General features: G+C 45.3%; 1 protein-coding gene across 4 annotated transcripts in view; it reads right to left on the bottom strand.

Moving 5' to 3' along the window:
- The window catches only part of LOC148035067 (P-loop containing nucleoside triphosphate hydrolases superfamily protein), a 60,359-nt gene that overhangs the window by 15,945 nt on the left and 22,898 nt on the right, over positions 1 to 21,516 (bottom strand). For 3 of the 4 annotated variants that reach the window (XM_087679980.1, XM_087679979.1, XM_087679981.1), the window contains exons 3-5: positions 14,458 to 14,494; positions 13,627 to 14,266; positions 13,448 to 13,545 (exon numbers count right to left, since the gene is read on the bottom strand). In XM_087679980.1, the coding sequence (XP_087536106.1) occupies positions 13,494 to 13,545; positions 13,627 to 14,266; positions 14,458 to 14,494 (729 nt within the window). In that variant the 3' untranslated portion in view covers positions 13,448 to 13,493. Of the gene's footprint in view, positions 1 to 13,126; positions 13,546 to 13,626; positions 14,267 to 14,457; positions 14,495 to 21,516 lie in introns of those variants that run through there. The other variant, XM_087679978.1, reaches the window with a different exon arrangement.

Raw genomic sequence — 21,516 nt, 5'->3', positions numbered from 1 at the left:
AAACATGCGCGAGGGATGACCATCCGGGGGCCTTGGGCACTCGAACGGGGTTTAGGGGAGCCTAGAATTAAAGAGAGTCCAAGAATAGTAGGACTCACCAAGAGTTGACGGCTGGCAATCGGATCACGATAGGAGTTGCCAGCAATTAACTAGGCAAGGTTGGGAGGAGAAACATATCTCGTGCCTCTGTCTTGAATCGAACTAAGTTGTATTCCTCTCGGCCCCATCATATCAGTTATCAGACTGAATCGCCCATCTTGACTCCAACAATCGGCAATCTAGGTAGTAAGATAATGTGTTCGATAAAATGGAAGTATTTGTTGGGCAACTTGTTCAAGAAGAATGTAACCTAATCATCATTTGACTTCGGGAGCTAGTAGTAGCGAACACAACAAGTAATTGCTGATATTCGGCCAACTTGACTTTTAGATCATCCCCTTTCTTAATGGAAAACTCTTGAATCTCAAAATCAAGATTGATACATTGAGTGTGATCTTGAGCCGCATAGCAGTCAATGAGATGACTCCAATGCTCAGATGCGAGGAAAAAAATGCTATAACTGAGAGTGGAATTCAGGAAGCAACCCTTGCATTAACTCAACATTGGTTGTGACATTGCAGTTTCTCCATTGACAAATGTGATCAGGGTAAGCTAATCGAGGGTTTGACATAGGCTTGGTACCAACAATGAGGCCCCAAAGTCCTTGAGATTCAAGCACTTGTTGCATGAAGTTCGACCAAGTGGTGAAATTTGACCTGTTAAAATGAGTATTATTCGTGAAAGCATTTTTAGCTGTCCCAAGAGAGTGGTAGTGCTAGGAGATGGAGAAGGTATATAATGGGGATAGGGTGAATAGGGTGGATAGGAATCCTAGAGTGCCTTCCATGCATACAATAAGTGTGTATAGCGGATCCAAATGTGGGAATGGGAAAAGTGGAGAAGGACATGGTAACTGCTCGAGAAGCCCATGGTGGAGGGAAAGGGACTCGACGAGCAGTGGATGGAAATCCTTGCGAGGAGTGACCCAAGGGATGTGGGATGACAATCCATAAGCAGAGGATGGATATCCTTGTGTTTGAAAGGTTGTACGAAGGGTTTTGTGAGTGTTTGGGGGTAGTAAGGGGAACGTCCATCACAACCGTCCCAGAGTGGAAGGATGTGGTAAAGTGGGGGTGGTTTATTGAGATCCACAATTCATAGTACTGGAGTTGTAGCAATAGCTACCTTAAGAATAGTTTTTGCGCAAACCGCAGTCTGCCAAAGATCGGGCCATGTGGACGAGGAGTATCATACCACGGCCCAAGGTCTTCCACCTGGAAAACCACAGCAGACTAATGCAATTGCCTCCACTCCGACTAGCCAGTCCAGTGGGGATACACCTCCCACTGCTGCATCATCTGCTCCATCTGCCTCAATGGCTACTAGGACATGTGGCACGCAGACAACCTCAGCAACCTATATCCTTCACTACTCTAGGCTTAGCTAATTGGTCTCTTAGTTGCTCGCCTATTGCACTTTATGCATCCATTCCTAGGGCTACGTCCCCACCTCGCCATACGCAACGGTTGCCACACACTTGGCCTTTCTTCTTCTTCTTTTTTTAAGACTTACATAGCATACTTACATACTCATTGCATTGCACTTAGCTTTGCTTTCTTTTATTTTAATATCTGTTTTTGAAGCATCTCACTAATCACCTATATGCTTGCAAATTTTAATCTCTTTTGCAAGGTTTTGCATTTCAGTGTAGAGCTAACATACACACTTGCACTAGTCCTTCCTAACCTAGAGACAAGAGATATGCGTCCTTCCTTCCATGGTTCCATCTACTTGGAGTTTGGCTCTTCTACCAGCATGGAGGTTTTCCCTCCGACGACGAATCATGAAACATCTCTCTTTATGCTATCATGGCGTTGTCTTCTATTCTTGATCTTCCAAGAGGGATGCTTCATCATCTTTATCCACATGGTTCTAGGCAACACATGAAGACTGATATCCTTAGGCTCCTCTTCCTTCTACGGCATTGACATCCATGTTGAGAAGGAGTTCCTACCCTTCTTGATAGTCTCCACATTTCGACCCTTCTTAGTAGTCTCAACCTTCTCCCCCCGTTGTACCTTTCCCTATGTATTGCGTGATTTCATCATCTTTGTACTAGGGCGCTTGGGCAAGTAAACAATTTCCCCACGAGAAACATTGTCCTAGACTCTAATGGCACCTGCTACATGAGCATTCTTCAGCATATAGCATACTAGCACCCTTTGTCCGATGCTCCGGTTGCTTTGGGATGGAACGCCTTAAGGTACACATTGCTGGCCTTCCCTTTTAGGCTCAGTTTTGGGCATGAGAGGGGAGTGTTGAGCTAAAACATGCTTTACACCTGATTAGCATTTTAAACAACCCCAAAACACACTTCACTAATGAGAAATGCAAATCTGGTGCGTGATTCAAGAGAGTTTCAAGGATCCCCCAAAACCCTAATTTTTGGGGCACCCTTTAACATCTATAAATAGACGAGCTACCCACCATTCACCCTCATCCCTTCAGTGCAAGTTCTCACTCCTCTGCTGCGTTTGGTCCATCTACTATCGCCAGCCCACAAACTACCTCCTCCTTCTTTCATGTGTTCGACTCTCCATTAGCCACGTGATAGGTGGCAACCCTCCCTCATTATCAAGTGTCGGCCCTGCAATCTACATTCGGCCTTTTCATCCCTAGGCGACAGCTCGCGACCATCTTCTCCCTACTGGGGGCCATCCTATAATCGTATTTGCAACTTCCTGCTACCACCCTTTGCTCCAAACACTTTCCCTATTGTCATCTCATTCATCCGACCCTCTGATGATCAACGTTTGATGTTTTCCTCAACTTCCACACTCTAACCGATTATCACTACACTTGGGATCCCTCTCCAGTGGACGTCACTTTCCGACATTGCATTGCTTTGTCCTTGGGCATTCTATACACTCTTACATTCATTTACAGAATTCATTCACTTTAGAGCTTTTTCTCTCTATGTTTGTCTTTGTGTTTGGGTTTTGCATTTTTGCATTTTGCGTTTTGTGTTTTGCATTTAGGGTTTGAGTTTTGCTTCTCTGTCTGAGTCTTTGTGTTTCAGTCTTGGTCATACATGCTATATTTTCTCAATGCAAACCCTAGCATATCTTCATACATCCCCCTTTGACTTCATACACAATGCTTGCTAGGGCTTACTCCATGCGTCCTCAAAAGAGTTTCAATCACCAAAAGCAATGAAAACTCAAGATCTGCTCCAAAAGGCTGAAAACACAACTTTTTCTCCTTCACCAACAGCAAAAAACAACAACTTCGCTCCTTTTCCACACTTCACTTGTTCACTTCAACCTTCGAATGCCGAAAATGCAAACTTTTGTCACGAAGAATCTTCCCATCCACATCAACCCAAGATCAATCGCCCTTCTATACTGCTTTGATACCATGTCAAAGTACACCAAATGCGGAAACCTATGGGCAAGACTAAAAGACAATGAACATGAGAGAAGAGGGAGAGAGAAAAGAGACAGTAGAATACAAAAATCTGCACTCAATGAATGCTCAAATGAAGGAGTCACATATACAAACGAGCTATTGAAGTATCTGCTCGAGCCAATCTCTCTCTCACCACGTGAAAAATAAATGAAGTGGGCAGGCTGACTGATGGCTATAAATAGCATGAAAAATAGCCACAAAATAGTCAGAGAAGCCAACCAAAACTAGCCGACCAGCAAATCTCACTGACTGCTCATAAACAATGTCAAAAAAATAGCAACCTGCTATAGAGCTGCCACGTGGCATTGCCACCTATCCCAAATCTCTCTAACATGCCTAGTAAAATTCGTCCTCTCCTTGTGATTGCTGAAAATGCCCAAGATTGACAAGAAATGTGTAACCGTGCCCAAGAGAATTGACTGTGTCAAAGTGCAGCGGTGCGGAAGCGTAGGACTGAGAGAGAGAGAACGCAGAGAGAGAAGGGAGAGAAAGAGACAGTGGACGATGAAGATCTGCTGTATATAGAATGCTGAATACAAAGATATACACGGGCGCAGTGCGCTGGACTGCGTGTCTCCACCTCGACGATGCAACCTGCTGTCCACCTCGAAGTCTGCTGCAGTCTGCACTGTCTGCTGTCTGAAATCTGTGAACAGAGACAGAGACTGCGCGTCACCGGTCTGTAATCTGCGTCAGAGAAGTGTGTCACAGACTGCTGAAAGTGTCGACTATAAATAGTCGAAATCTGCCACGGAATGGGGCGCCAGAAACAGGGCGCAGCCTGGAAATAAGTCGGCTGCATTAAATGCAACCGACTGGGCTGCAGACAATCGGACTGCCACGTGGCAGTCCGACTGTGCAGCTGCCTGCTGGTCCGACTGTGCAGGCTATGATCTCTAACACCCCCTCTCAGAGCCTGGACAGTGCAGAAGCCTGAGGGATCTGGAATGTTGCCGAAGTAGAGCCTGAGGAAGCGCCTTCGTAAACAAATCCGCAAGATTGTCCTCCGTCTTGCCATACTCCACAGTGATGGTCTCATCCAGAAGCTTTTCTCGGATGAAGTGGTACTGGATCTCAATGTGCTTCGTCCGGGCATGAAAAACAGGGTTCCTTGCCAAGGCAATGCAACTTTCATTGTCACATCGCAGCAATATAGGACGAGACTGGGGGCACCCAAGCTCCTCCAACAATCTCCGAAGCCACACAACCTCGCATGTGGTGGAAGACGCGGCCCGATACTCCGCCTCAGTAGACGAAAGGGCTACCGTGGGCTGCTTCTTGCTACTCCATGAAATAACACCTGCACCCAAAGTAAAGCAGTAACCGGTAGTAGACCGCCTGTGGTCCACGTCACCGGCCCAATCCGAGTCGCTCCAACCTGCAAGTACAAGATCTGACCCATCTGTCCCTACAGGGTAATGAATCCCCAAATCAGACGTCCCCCTCAGATACCGAAGTATCCTCTGAGCAGCCTGTCAATGCACCGTCTTAGGTTCACTCATGAACTCTGCCAAGAGCCCAACAGCAAAACATAGATCAACCCTGGTGTTGAGAAGCCAAATCAAAGACCCAATCAACTGTCGATAGCGGGACGCATCCGCCAAAGGAGAAACTGAATGGGAAGTGGCCTTCCAGTTCGGATCCATAGGAGTAGAGAGGGCCCGACAATCTTCCATCTCAAAAGACACCAAGAGCTCCTGTACATATCTCTGTTGGGAGATAAAGATTCCCCTCTGAGACTGATAAATCTCATGGCCCAATAAGAAATGGAGTAGCCCCAAATCCGTCATCTCGAACGTCCGATGTAAAGCTGACTTTGTCTCCTGGACCTGCTGTGCATCATCACCTGTGACAATCAAATCATCAACATATAAGACAAACAGCACACAACCATCCTCGGAAGTGTGAACATACAGCTGCGGATCGGCCTTGGACCGCCGATATCCCAACTGAGACTGGAGGAACGAGTCAATCTTCTCGTTCCAAGCTCGCGGGGCCTGCTTGAGGCCATATAGGGCCTTCTTCAACCTGTAGACTTTCCCATCTGAAGAACCAAAGCCAGGAGGCTGCTCAACGTAGATCTCCTCCTTCAAATCACCATTCAGGAAGGCCGACTGCACATCCAACTGATAAACAGGCCATCTCCTATGGCCAGCCAAAGCAAGAACAGCTCTAATGGTTGCCATACGAGCTGTGGGGGCAAAGGTGTCATGACAGTCAATCCCTGGGCGCTATGCAAAACCTTTAGCAACAAGGCGAGCCTTGTGCTTATCCAAAGTACCATCACTGAGATATTTGGTCTTGAAGACCCACTTGACTCCAATCACCTTCTTCTTCGGGGGGCGTGGCACAAGTGACCAAGTGCCATTCCTCTCAATAGCCTCCAACTCAGCTTCCATAGCTTTCTTCCATGGGGCGGACTGTAAAGCCTCCTTCACGGAGGTGGGCTCTCGATCCTGCATAACACGGGACATCAAACAATAGTTGGAGCAAACAAGCTCCGAAGAATGCACCTGGTGCCTCCGTGACCGCCGCGGACCATCCTGCGGTCCCCACTCCTCAGGAACCCCCTCGATCCCTGAATCACGGAGTGTGTCACGGGCCCAACGAGGAGGAGGCCAAACCTCCCCTCATCGTTCTCCATCAGCAGAAGACTCTGGAATATCCACCGGTGGTAACTCCTCAGAGGTGTCCGGTGGAACAGTTGACTCTGTGTCAGAAACAGAATCATAATCAAAAGGCACGGGCTCCAGTGGAACTGTAGAAGGAGCCCAACTCTCCCCTGGATCTCCAAGAACGGGATGCTCCTCACCCGTTGAAGTAGCCGGTACCTCCACAAACCGCACATCACGACTAGTGTATACATCCCGCTTGACGGGATCATACAGTCGGTAGCCTTGGGATTGGGAGCTGTAGCCAACAAATACCTGTTTTCGGGAAGCCGCTTCAAATTTATCACGGTGAGCCTTGGGAATGCGAACATAGGCATCACAGCCAAAGACCCGAAAGTAAGAAACATCTGGCTTCGTCCCAAAATAAGCCTCAAATGGAGTCATCCCTTCCACGGCTGAAGTAGGGGATTGATTAAGGATGTGGACTGCAGTAGCCACAGCCTCGGCCCACAGAACCTGAGGGGCCTGTCGGTGCTCCATCATGGTACGCACCATCTCGATCACACTGCGGTTCTTCCGTTCTAGAATACCATTTTCTTGAGAAGTATTGCTATTGGCAAACTCCTGGTGAATTCCTCTATCTGCACAAAACCGAGCAAACTCATTAGACACAAATTCACCTCCCTTGTCGGATCGCAAGGTCTTCAACTTCCGGCCTGATCGGTTCTCCTCAAAGAGAAGCCAATCCTGGAAGTGCGAGAAAGCTTCTGACTTTAATGCCAAAAAGTAGGCCCATGTCATCCTGCTGTAGTCATCCACGATCAGCATGAAGTACGAGCTCCCACGCAGGGACTCATTCCTCATAGGGCCACATAGATCCGTAGATACTAGCTCCATCGGTGAAGTAGACCGCCGCGAAGCTGTGTAGGGAATGGCATCTATATGCTGCTTCCCCCGTATGCAGGAGACACATGGCTGCTGTCTCACCACAATATCCGGCAACCCTCGAACAAGCTGTCCACGTGACGCCCTCCGAAGATAGTCATAGTTCAGGTGACCAAACCGAGCATGCCATAACTCAGACTGTGACTGTGAGGTAAGAAGAAGAGTAGAGAGGGCAGTGGAAGACTTCAGTTTGTAAATGCCGTTCTCCTCATATCCGGATGAGAGAACCTTCCTCGATCCACGATCAAGGACTCGCACAGTAGAACTGTCAAACTCCACCAAAAGACCAAGGGAGCAAATCTTATGAACTGAAAGGAGATGGTACCCTAATCCTGGTACATGCAAAACCTCTGAGGTATGGGTGCCACCTCGTCCATCCGGAATAAGCTACATCTTACCCCGACCTGCAACAGAAACTGAAGAGCTGTCTCCAATGAGAACCTGCCCACGCGAAGGTCGCAGCTGGGCAACACCATCTGATGAAGGACTCATGTGCTGTGAGGCACCACTATCAACAATCCACTCTCGAGCTTGGGGAGCCGTCATCGCAGCATCAGAAGCATTCGGTGAAGCGTCCTCAATGACAGCTAGATGAAGAAATGCAGCTGATGAGGGTGCAGCCACCACTCCAGAATCCTTGGTATCCTTCTTCTTGGTATCCTTAGTGTCTTTGTCAGGGCAATCCTTCTTCCAATGGCCAGTCTTTCCACAAATATGACATGTGGAGTCTTTGTCCTTGTCCTTCTCCTTGTCCTTCTTGGACTTGTTATCCCCCTTCTTCTTCTTTTGGTCCTTCCCCTTCTTCTGAGAGGCTTGACCTGACAACGCCTCCGACTTGGAAGCATTCTGTCCCTTTAACTGTTCCTCTTGGTCCGAGACCATAGGAACCAACTCTTCCCACCGAAGAGTAGACTCTCGCCCCGAAGCAATAAGGGCAGAGTAAAATGTACCGAATCGTGGCGGCAACTGGGACAATAGTGTGATCGCCATGTCTTCGGAGGAAATCGGCTTCCCCGCATTCTGAACCTGCATCTGTAGCTGCCTTAGCTTGTTAATGTGCTCCCGTAGCGAAGAAGACTTATTTACAGACAAGGTCCGCATCTGTACCTCCAAAGAAACCCTCTTCATCAGGGTCATCTGATTGTACATTTGATCAAGCTCCAGCCATATCTCACGAGCCACCGTCAAGTGCTCGATGTGAACGATCACGGCTGTAGTGCATGATAGGAAGAGAAAGGATCGAATCCTGGCATTCAGTTTGTCCCAATGAGACTAGGCCCTGGACAACTCCGTACGAGCATCGGAAGAGAGTTTGGACTCATCTCTTACCAAGGGCCGGTCAATATCCTCCTGTACCAACTCCGCCAAATCATAAGACTCAAGGATGGCCAACATCATGACGCGCCAAATGCGGTGGTTGTCGCCGTCGAGCTTCTGATCTGTAGGAAGAGCTGGTAAGACAGGCACCTTCCGGTCCATAATCGCCTGGAACTCCAAGTCCATCTCTGTAGACATCTTCACCTGCAATGCCTTCTCAAACGCAAAAGCAGCCCCCTCTGACTCGGTAAACTCAGCCTGCTAAGGCTCTTCCGCGTCCTGAAGCTTCTTCACCTGCCGGAGGCGATGAAAAAGCAAAACCTGCACTTTTAGGCTGAAAACTCAAACTTCCTCCGCGTCAAACAGCAGTAAACAGCAGCAAATCCACCACCTGTACTCCTTTCCTGTGCGCCCACACTCGTTTCAGCCTTGTTCCAAGGCGCAGCCCTCCTGTCTTCCCTTAAACGCAAAAAACGCAAATTTGTGTCGCGATGGAAACTCCTCTTCAGGTTGATTCTGCGCTCAGTCAGCCCTCAAACACTGCTCTGATACCATGTCAGAGTGCAGCGGTGCGGAAGCGTAGGACTGAGAGAGAAAGAACGCAGAGAGAGAAGGGAGAGAGAGAGACAGTGGACGATGAAGATCTGCTGTATATAGAATGCTGAATACAAAGATATACACGGGCGCAGTGCGCTGGACTGTGTGTCTCCACCTCGACGATGCGACCTGCTGTCCACCTCGAAGTCTGCTGCAGTCTGCATTGTCTGCTGTCTGAAATCCGTGAACAGAGACAGAGACTGCGCGTCACCGGTCTGTAATCTGCGTCAGAGAAGTGTGTCACAGACTGCTGAAAGTGTCGACTATAAATAGTCGAAATCTGCCACGGAATGGGGCGCCAGAAACAGGGCGCAGCCTGGAAATAAGTGGGCTGCATTAAATGCAGCCGACTGGGCTGCAGACAGTCGGACTGCCACATGGCAGTCCGACTGCACAGTCCGACTATGCAGCTGCCTGCTGGTCCAACTGTGCAGGCTATGATCTCTAACAGACTGTACCAACTATAGCTTGACAATGCTAGTCCAAGGGATGACTAAATCCCTAACAAGCTTCTATGCCCTACTTCCCAAAGGATTGCGTTTTGCTCCATCTACAATGCAGGTTTCCTTCAAGTATTGTCGCCTAATCAGCCAAGACATTGCAATCCTCTTCAAGCTTTGACTTCATTTTATCAGCTTGATTCATTGAGCATGATCCAATGATTTATCATTCATCATCTTCTTCTTCTCAGTTTCTAAATTCTCTCATTGTTTGTTGTACACATTGTTTCTCCTCACAAACCCTACTGTCTCTCTGATATGGTATATGTGCATACCATTCCGTCGCACTATTTTGACATGGTATCAAAGCAAAGGTGCTCAAAGAGCTGAAGATCCTCTTCATTGGAGAAGGCAAACAAAGATTGCAGATGATCACCTCTACCTTTTCCCCCTATATTCCACTACATCTTTTGGAGATACTCTAATCTTTCTCTCCCTCCCACCTTTCCTTTACAGATTTGACACACCGGTGTTATGGCCTCTACACAAATAGAAGAACTAGCCAATGGGTGTACCTCTTACATCAAGAACAACCATACCACCAAAGATTGTCGACATCGACCTTTGCTCCCTGCTTCACTACAGTATATGTGTCTTTCCTAGGCACTCCTTGTGCAACCTCACTTTTTGGGCCACAAAGATCATTCTGCCTCGACTATTGTATTTTTATGCTCAAGGCAATAAGACGCATCCAATGCGCACTAAGTCCTTTTGAGCAAACAAAGGATCTAAGATCTTATCGAGCACTACGACCTCCTAGAGACCATCACAATGCGGTTTCCCCCATCCATTTTCAAGTGCAATGGTTTTCTCCACCACCGATTCTACACTTCGCTCCACCAAGAGATAGTGGCTGTTGGATACCGTTTTGTCAATCTGCTCCTTCGAGAGATAGTGGCTCTTCGACTCCTTCCTCTCCTTTGGCTCTACAATCCACTCCACTGAGAGAGTGATTGTTGCCACCCATGACTCCTCAGGAGCTATCTATCCCCTTACCTCCTTTGTATTGCTCCACAGACACTGATTCCAATACAAGTATTGAGCTAAAAATGCATTAGCCTGACTTAAACAGCCCCAAAACATGCTTAATTAATAAAGAAACCTCTTATTTTAAAAAGAAACACAATCCTAGAGAGTTATTGTGTCCCACATGCAAAACCCTAATTTAGGTGCCCCAAACTTTCTATAAATAGGTATGCAGCCCACCACTCTCCCTCAATCCCGTTTTGGCAGGTTTTAGGAGCTGTATCCCTACTACCCACACCCCATTTTTGGAGGACATCACCGTCAAAGCTTCCCCTAGCCATCCGCTACCATCTGGCCCTTGTTTCCAGCCTTCGCCTTCTATTTGCACCTATTGTCAGGTACCCTGAAATTGTCGCCTACAATTTGATACCGACGTCAACATCTCCTGTTGTCACCATCAGCTAGAAACTGCCACCCTAATCTTTTCTCTCCTCTAAATGTTGTGTTTTCAGTTTTTGGCTCCTGCCCTAACATTCTCTCACCTCTGTGATTTGCAACTAACAGTTGTTTATATTTTCTCTCTCCTTAGTTACCTGCGTTTTTTAGTCTTTCTCTCTCTTGCATTGCCATCTATATCAAATTCATTCAACCTTTCTTAGCTGCCTTTTCCTAGTGTTCAATAGTTGGAGGCTATCTTTGCTGCGACTCGGAATCCATTCAAAATATAACACACTCTACAGCTCATAACCTCTGCCTTGATCCTAGAGATACAAGACTTCGAGATTCAATATTCACTGCATAGTGTGTTTGATGTGTGAGCACTATATATTTATTATTCATTCACTTTATTATTAATTGTGTGCATTGTCTCTAAGTTACCCTAACCCTAACTGTGCTCTATGTTTTTTAATCTATGCTTTATCGTACAATTGGTTTTGTGCTTTTTGCATTTAGAGCATTTCTTCACAAACCTTCCCTTCACTCCTTCCTCTACTCAAGTTCGAGAGGCCACCTCTGGGGGTTGCCTAGCTTCTATTACATCAGAGCCCCAAGTACCTTCTTTGGTATGGCCGACGGCACTTTCTTCGTCATTAAACTCTCTAGAAGCTATGATCCATGAGTTTCTTGATTCCCTCTCTCTCACCGAGGGGAATTCAGAGGGGACTCATCCTCCTACTTTAAAGGGGAATCCCATTCCTTATACTTCAAATAGGGTCCCTATTAATCTCGCAATTCTTCACACACCTTGTCAACAACCCTTTATCTTCTTGGGGTGGTTGACATCGCCATGCTGTCTCACACATTCATTCCTCACCCCTTAATTTCTCACCTATTAATTCCAATTGATACCCAAGATCTCCAAGTTCTTCCTAGTTCAAGGCTTTGGATGTTTCAACCATGGCTTGGTGGTTAGGTCTTCATATACCTTCTAGCAAGGAGAAATGGAACTTAAGTTTTGGGTACTATTAGCTCATCATGTCAACTGTTCTTCACTATAGATCACCTTTCGGGTGAAACACTGGGAATTCAAGGTCAATCTTCTTCTCTCTCTCACTCCTCTTTTTGCACTTGAGAGGGGGTGTTGGGAAACCAAGTCATTCAGTACATTTCTTCACCTCCATTCCTAATTTGGTTTCCATTTACAACCCCAAAAAGGCTTTATTTGGATCATTAGTTAGTGTCTAGGCACCACTTGAGAGAGGCGGGATGCCATGTAAGAGACTTCAATTGCGCCACTCGAGATAGTTTGTGCCTATAAATATGGCACTAACTCCACCCATTTGATATCCCGCACATTCATTCCTTCTAATACTCTGTCTCTCTTCCATATTCTTCTCTTCTTTCTCCATCCTCTCCACTACCGTTCACACCCCATGAGGAGGACATTACGGTTCATGGCTTCTACATCCATCTCCACTTCACATTTTGGAGCCTACATCATCTGGCGTCAGTCCTCCTTACCTAGTGTCATCATCAGGCTTGTGTTTGCAACAATTTCACGCCATCTACAACAGGTTTCACTCTCTTTATCAGCCCTACATCAGATACCTGCGTTTTGTGCTTCACTTCTCAAGGCCTGCCTAGCAGTCGCCTATCTACAGCCACTTACACAAAGAGATCTTCATCACATATTCTTGCATTTTCTTCTCCAACAGACGCCTTGATAGCAATCATCATCTCAAAGAGATTTCTGCATATCCTTCATCTCTACAGCCCCTAAGGACTGCATTTCACTCCCTCTACAGCTGGCTATCCCTTCATCATTCGACATTACCTTCTATACCCTACTGCCGGGAGCACTACGTTTCGCTCCCTCCATAGTGCAGGTTTCCTTCAGATACTACTGCCTGATCATCCAGGATAATTCAGTCATCTTCGAGCTTCGGTTCCATTGTATCAGCTTGATTCATTGACCATGATTCAGAGCCATACCAGCACCTCTGTAGTAGGTATCCAAACCGAAAAGGCTGCCTTTGAAGTTTGTGGTGCATGCATTTACATCCGTGTTGAGTTCATATAAAAAGCTTCTGCTCCACACTTGTCTTCACATTATTTTGGAATCTCATCCGTCATCTATATAAACCTCCATCTGATTGAATGATGATTCCTTGCAGACTCTGCTGATAGTACGACCCAACTTCCCACTTTAATTGTGTTTGGATCAGTTAAAAGTTGTCCCATTGTATCAAAACGTACCACATTCCTCAGCCTCTACTAGCACCTTCAAATCCTACCCTTTTATGACGTTTACAGGTAGTACATGTGAGTTCTACCACAGTTTTTGATGGATTCAAACAGACTGCAATTCATAGAATTACAGCCCAAAAATAAGCTATGTGTTGTCTAGCTGTTACTAACACTGATCAAAGTTTACCTCCTCCTAGACCAAATTATGTTCAAGAAAATGGGCCAACATACTTACTCAAAAGTAACCACAACTGTTTGTCAAGGTACCCTTGACCTCATCTCAGTAATATACATTTTTTTTGACAGAAAACGTACACTGTGCAACTTCCATGTGCACTTCGGTGATTCATGTTTATAATCTTTATCTGTCCCATCCTGAGGGTCTTCGTCTTTCTCGTGGACGCTCCTGACCACTGCACAAGGTCCTAAATAAGTATCTTACAACCATCTACAAAAAATGTTACTTAGTTACCCACACTATGTAATACGCATACCTTGCACTGCTTCGTTCTTTGCTATTGCTCCCACTGCCTCTGATATCTGTAGAATCTTTGTGGGTCCTCTCTCTCTCATGCCCATCTCGTCCTCTGTCACGATCCCAACGGGAGATCTCATGATCATGTTCTGCATCATGGCCACGAGCCCTTTCTCTCGCATCAGAATTATGAGCAGAATGTGATGTATAATCTGACTTCTGCAATTTACTTTCTCCACTGGTGAAACCAGCCATTCCACTTTCTTGGCCTTGAACTGGTCTACCTATAGAACCACCTGAAACAAACCCACTTAAAGTATGGCCTTTACCATTTCCATAACCAACACCCAAAAAACTTCGTGCTTGATTTGCAGGAGCTTGTCCAGATGGCTGAGAAGATGAAAATGAGGATGGTTCTGCAGCACTTCCAGCTGAGGCTGCAACAAAACTGCTTTTGAAGCGAGCCATCATCCCTACCTTCAGTGCATCAACAGCTGACCCCCGCATTGAAACTTCTGGCTTCTTAATCCCCTGAGAAGCTTTGTTATCTGAATCTGGTTTATAACCAATTCCCATGCCATAATCCACACCACGTACATTTCCACTCCCGCCACCAGAACCTCCTTTACCCCTTCCCCTCCCAGCTGTTTTCCCCCCACCTGTATAGATAAAATATGAGATCAGTGACTTAACCACAACATTCTAACACTCCAACATCCATAGTAAAAAGAAAATCAACAACTTAAAGTGCTGCACACTTTAACATTCCCAACATCAATAGGAAAAGATTATCAGAAACCTAAGCTCAATATTCTCACACTTTAGTATTGATATTAAGAAGATGGACTACCTTTCCTCCCCTCTCGTCTGGCCCTGAATCGATTATCCTGAAAAAGAAGAACAGGAAACAGTGAATTCAGACCACAAACAACTAAGCATGACTATGAATATCTCACTTGCAAGAACTGAGTCTAAAAACAACAATTACGTGACACACACCTAGTCATGCAGCACCCAGATACTTGCCAATTTGTTATAGAAAGCATGGTGCAAATGATCTAGAGCCCAAGAAGATGCTCAATAGTGTAGCTAATCAGGTGGAGAGGATGTTGAAATCAGAGAAACAAGTTTAGATATTTGGATCTAGGAATTGTGTCATGAGGACGTGAAATTTTGAGATGCTTTAATCTTGCTAATAACATTTGATTAAGTTATTAATCAAATGTACAAGGTTGTTTCGGCACATATGATTTACATGGCAATTATTTCATGGTAACAGGCCAAGGACCTAGAGGATGTAATGGGTATCAAAAGTAAAAGTTAACATAAGTTATGCCAACTAAGAATTGGGGATCAACTGGTGTTAGTTTTGACCTTAGGACAGTTACTTGGCCAATAAGTGTCGGTAGTGACACTAGGAACTAGCATTAATTAATAAATTAATACCAATCTAAGGGTCAACAAAGGTTGGGGACCACTCCAGGTTGCAAAGGGCCTAACCAATTTAATTATGGATGGGCACATTTAAGTTTGGGCAAGGTCAAACGGCTTGAAATTAATATTCAAAATTATTTAATTCTAAAAATTAATTAAATGATTGGATAATGCTGAAAAATGGGTTTAGAAGGCCGCCGCTTTTGGCAAAAATGCCCATACAAACTGAGAAAACGTTTTTGGGGGCTGGGTCTTGGCCATTTAGTTAGTTTGTAGCTTGGGAAAGGGAGAGAGAGAGAGAGCTTTGGTCCATTTTCTGATCAGAGAACAATAATTTGCTATAGAAGACAGCAATCTGGAAGCCTCAACAGGCAAGGGAAAGCAGGAAATCACCTTTCGAGGGCTGGCAACAGCGTTGCTGATCAGATGACAGCATTTTGGAGGTGCTTGACAATAGGTGACTACATTAAATGCAAGCTAGAGCAGGCAGAACGTAGAATTTAGGATTTTCTCCCAAAGGAAAATCAGATTTCTCTCTCATCTTGGCTTTCTCTCACCTTCTCCAACCCATTCTTAGGAGATCTCGGCATTTCTCAACCATTTTGAGCAAATCTCAACCAAATTTCTGCAAAAATTAAGGTTTCACAACCACCTCGGGACCCATGCAAATTAGTGAAAGTATCGTACACTGAATTCAGCACCTAAAATTTGTGTAGCTATCAAGGAATTCAAATGCCAACCCATTCGTTGTAAATTTTTTAGCATATGGCTAGTTGGTGGTTCCATTTGTGCAAGTCCTGGGTGAAAAATCAAAGGGCAATTGGCCCGAATTGATTGTTGATTGTTGCTACAGCAAAGAGGCTTTTTTGGAACAGCAAAGAAGATCGTGAATCTCAACTTGTACTCATTCCATTAACAATCAAGTTAAAGAAATACCAAAAGGGACACCCAGTTTTGGGGACAATAGTGTGTCCACTCTCCGAGATTATTAAGGTAATCTGTACAATTTAAGTTATGTTCATTTGCTAATTGCTGTAATTAAGTGCTTAATTAGGGAATTACCACCCTTTCCAAGAAGAAAGGCTGGTTTCATGGTTCCATTGCTAAGATATCACTCAATCCTTTGATTTGGTGGGCCCAAGGCACCTGATTGCAAGCCAAAGCTTTATGCTAGTGCTGATTTTTGCTCTCAGCTAAGAAATTACATTAATATGTCTTCATACAGCGAGACGTAATCAAGTAGCGATTATGCCTCTCAATATAAACATTCACATGGGAATGAAGGAAATGCAATGTCTGACCTTGGGCAAGGCTCAAACCATGTAAAGCACACTGAAAATGTTGCTATTGGGCAAGATGCAGGACCTTCAAGGCATAATGAGACTGATAACCAATAAAGTGAAAAGGAATTTGATAACCAATTTAAAAATTGGATGAGGACAGAAGCAAATCTCTTTGCTGGATTGGCAAAGGATCCTTAGTTCACCCAATCAACAAAGTGCACCAAAGATAATGCCAAAGCCTTCATTTGAAGCTCCCAAAGATACTAATGAAGCAAAACAGTTGGTATCTACAGAGCAAGGAATGTAAATGCAAGGCCATCATGGAAGTACCAATCCAATGGATTTTGGACAGTTGGGCATGCATGCTATGATGAGGTAGCCACGATACTTTGGTGGCAGCACGATTTTTCATGCTATGGTTGGATAGGGACCGCATACAAAAATGTATACAAGGACCGCATACAAGAATGTATAGCACAAATCCCTATGGTATACAGCAGCCAATGCATGGTGTGCAAGGCCCAATGTATTTGGGTATGGCTAAAAATATGCAAACCCCTATGTATGGCAGCATTGGCTTGATGCCTGGGGTGCAAAGTTGTGTGTTTGGTATTGCATTTGCACCCTCCAATGCTTATGGGATTCAAGGAATGAATGCCAATCATGCAAATGCTCCATCTGGTGTTGGTTTTCATGTAAATTCAACAAATGCACCCTTTCTGCAACAACCACTGTATGACAACTTGACATCCAAAGGCGCAGCAAAAGACTATGATGAGGTTGAAAAAGCAATGAAGTTTGAGTCCTTCAATGGTACACAAGATAGGCTGAGAGCTTTGACTTTCATTCAGCAATTTATTGCAGCCTATTCAAGGGAAAACTTCACCAAGTCCTCAAAGATTTGAAAGGCAGACACTTTCTTGAAAGGGAATGCATTGTAGTGGTTGTCCACTCTTTTGATACAAGGTAGAGCACCGTCAACGTGGATACAATTCAAGCAAATGTTTGCATCGAATCGGTTGACAAGTACCTTTGAGGTGGACATAATAAGAGTTTGAAATAAGCTAGATGCTAAGGAATGTAAGAATTTGGAGCAATATAATAAGAAGTTTTGGGATGCATTGTTGCCTAATGTTGGGAACATGTCTAAGTTAGAGAACAATCGCATGTCATTTCTGAAAATATATGTTGATTGCTTCTCTCAATCACTTCCAAGGCAGCTACTACCTAAAAGGCCAAAAGATCATGGCATAGATCTTATCCCTGGAAGTAGCCCACCTAATAAGCCACCCTACAGAGTCAGTGCAGCCCAACATAAGGAGATTATGAGTCTAGTGAATGAGCTCTTAGAAAATTAGTTGATTCAGCCCAACTCATCTCCTTTTTGATCTCCAATGCTTTTGGTGCTGCAGAAAAAGGATGATTCATGGCGTATGTGCATTGATTATTGTGCTCTGAACAAGATCACAAAATAAAGAATCCCTTTTCAATTTCTCGGATCCATGATGTTATGAATAGATTGCAAGGGGCAGCCATATTTAGCTGTATAGATTTAAAAAGTGGGTATCATAAAATACGCATTAGACCAAAAGATGTGTCTTTTGGGTTATATGAGTTTCTTATTATGCCTTTTGGACTTACAAATGCTCTTGCCACTTTTAATCGGATGATGAATCACATCTTCACGCCTTATAGAGGATTTATGGGCACTTTCTTTGATGACATGACTGTCTATTCAAAGAACGAGGCAAATCATAGAAGATACTTAAACATTGTGTTCAATGATGTTTGGTATTTCAATAAAATCCACTTTTTGGGGCATATTGTATTGGCTGATGGTATTTGCATGGACCCTACAAAGGTTGAGGCAATACGATCATGGCCACCTTTGAGAAATGTGCATGAGATCTGCAACTTCTTGGGTTTATGTTCTTATTGCATCTCCATTACATGCTTTGCAAAAGAGAAATGTGTTGTTTAGATAGACAGTTGTAAAAATTTCAGCATTTGAAAAGTTAAAGGAAAAGATGACTTCAGATCATGTGCTTGTATTGCCCCATCTAAAGAAGTCATTTGTGGTTCAGAGTGATACATTTAACAACAGCATTGGGGCTCTTCTTATGCAGGATGGCTGAGTTGTGGCTTATGACAGCCGAATTCTCCACGGTACAAAAAAGAATTTGCAAGTCTATCAGAAAGAGCTCTTGGCTATAATTCATACATCATCTATGTGGCAACATTATTTGTTGGGGGCTGATTTTACAATGTAGACAGACCATTAGACTTTGAGGTACTTTCTGACGCAAACAAGTTGTCAGAGAAGTGTATGATGTTGAGAAACCCTTCACCCGCAGTTTGCATTTTTTTGCATTTTTGCGGTTTGCGTTTAGGGTTTGCAGCCCCAAAAAGGAGCACCATCCTAGACTGACTATGTCTATTTATAGGCCACTCTCCCATTCATTCACAACGGCCGATTCATTCAGCCTGTCACCTCTTCTCTCCAGCCTCTCCACTACCCTCACACCCCTTCAGGAGGACATTGCGGTTCGTGGTTCATGGTTCATGGCTATCTTCATCATCTTCCTTGTGCTACGGCACCCTTGTTCCCTTGTATCACATTCACTCCATGATTCAGAACTTCATCATTCCATTCATCAGACTTTCTTCTCCCTTCTCTTCTCCTCTCCATGTTTGCCGAGTTCACTCCGTGTTTCTCCTCGCAAACCCTACTGTCTCGCTGGTACGTCATCTTTTGACATGATATCGGAGCTGGATCTACTCAAACAGCGGCAAAGATCATCCACTCCAGTGAATGCAAAGACTGGTGGCGGGTTCGACATCCACTTCTCTTCTTCTTCCGCTACATTAAAATCTCGTTTTTGCAGATTTCAGGTGTTTCAGCTTACTGCCCACACCCCATTCGCGGAGGACATCTCAGCCGAAGCTGTCCATTGCTGTCTCCATCAGTTGGCGCCTGATTTCCAACCCTCTTCACGCTGTTTAGAGCTAATTCCAACCAAGCGACTGTTGTTCCTATGCAAACCTGCTGCCGTACAGCCTACCACATCATCACAATCCTGTTGCCTACGTTATTAGTCTTTCTCTCTCCTATAGGCTGGCCTGCCTCCATTTTTAGTCTTTCTCTCTCCTGCTGCTTGCGTTTTTAGTCTTTCTCTTTCCTGTAGGCTATCTTGCCTGCATTCTGCGTTTTTAGTCTTTCTCTCTCTTGTAGGCTGTCTTGCCTACGTTTTTAGTCTTTCTCTCACTTACTGCTTGCATTTTTAGTCTTTCTCTCTCCTCACCTGCGTTTTTCTATTGGTTGCAATCTCTTGCTACTAGTCACATCCTCCTCCCACAAGCAGCTCACATCCACCCCTTCCACTGCCCTCCCACCCCTTGAGGCGAACATTGCAGTTCGTGCTTCACACTACTCTCACACCCCTTGAGGCAAACATTGCGGTTCGTGATTCATGGTGGCTGACCTCTTCCTTCTTCAGCAAGGCACACTAGTATCCATGGCTTCTTTACCAACAGATAACTAGACTACTGGGTGCTCCTACTGTGGCATCACCGAACACACCACCGATGCTCGCCAACTTTGACCTTTGCTTCCCACCCCCCACCCCGGAGTATATGCATCTTCCACCATGCACTCCTTGTGCCACCTCTCCTTTCTAAGCCACAAAGATTGTTCTGCATCGGCTATCAGAGTACTATGCTCAAGGCAATAAGATGCATCCGATGGGCACTAAGTCCTTTCGAACGCATGGAGGATCGATTGGCACTACGACCTCCTGGAGATCGTCGCAATGCCAGCAGCAGTCTTCTCCCACCTAGTTTCGGGTACAATGGCTTCCACGACCTAGTTTCAGGTATAGTCCGCTCCATCGAGAGACAGTGATTATTTGATACCGTCTCCTCGTCAGTCTGCTCCTTCGAGAGATAGTGGCTGCTTGACTCCTTCCTCTTCTTTGGCTACCCAGTCTCCTCCACTGAGAGACAGTGACTGTTGCCCACCTCTTGCTCATTTCGAGCCCCACCCTTCCCCACCCTCGACTACTCAGGTTCGAGATGCTACCTCTGGGAGCTCTTCGGCACCCCAGATATCTTCTTCAACACAACCGGCGACACTTCCTTCATCATCAGACATTTCGGAGTCCGTGATGCATGAGTTTTTGGATTCCCTATCTACTTCAAAGGGGGATTCTGAGGGGGATGTTATTCCTTTGCCCTCAAAGAGGGCATCTACTTCTTCTTCAACTTCAACGAGGGCCCCTCCACCTCCTACCTCAAAGGGGGAACCTACTCCACATGAAGTTTTTCACCCATCCTCTACTTTCTTGGAGTGGCTATCTTCGACCAATCAACTCTTCTACTAATACCCAGGATCTAGAGGATCCACCTAGATCAGGGCCCTTGGATCTTCAACACGACTTGGTGACTAGGCCTTCGGATTCCTTCTAGCATGGAGTCACGAAGCTAGTGGCTTCTCTCCCGAGGTTAAGTTTTGGGTTCTACAGCTCATCCTGTCTCTTGATTATCTTCAGAGGTCTCCTTTCAGGTGGTATTCTCAAATTACAGGGTGGATCTTCTTCATCACTTGGTCAGCATGGAGCCACCTCCCGAGATCAAGTACGGGCATATCCTTATAGTTCTCGGCACCACACAAAGTCCAACATTCCTCCTATGCATTGCATGTTTTCATCATCTTTGTAATAGGGCACTTCGGCAAGTAAACAATTTCCCCACGAGGGACACTGTCCAAGTGGCACCTGTTGCATGAGCATTCTTCAACATGTAGCATTGCATCTCCACCTCACTCTTCTCTTGTTCCCCTTTTTGGGCCTGGAAGGGGGTATTGAGAACGCCATCCTAGACTGACTGTCCTTGTTTATAGACCACTCTCTCATTCATTCACCACGGCTGATTCATTCAGTCTGCCACCTCTTCTCTCCAAACTCTCCACTACCCTCACATCCCTTCAGGAGGACATTGCGGTTCGTGGTTCATGGTTGTCTTCATCATCTTCCTTGTGCTATCGCACCCTTATTCCCTTGTATCACATTCACTCCATGATTCAGAACTTCATCATTCCATTCATCAAAGTTTCTTCTCTCTTCACTTCTCCTCTCCATGTTTGCCGAGTTCACTCCGTGTTCCTCCCCACAAAGCCTACTGTCTCGTTGGCATGT

Source organism: Lygodium microphyllum, chromosome 6 (assembly GCF_053477565.2).
Source record: "Lygodium microphyllum isolate KBCC chromosome 6, Lygodium_microphyllum_v1.1.10, whole genome shotgun sequence".
Classification (NCBI taxonomy): Eukaryota; Viridiplantae; Streptophyta; class Polypodiopsida; order Schizaeales; family Lygodiaceae; genus Lygodium; species Lygodium microphyllum.
This window is presented reverse-complemented; position numbering and strand designations above follow the sequence as displayed.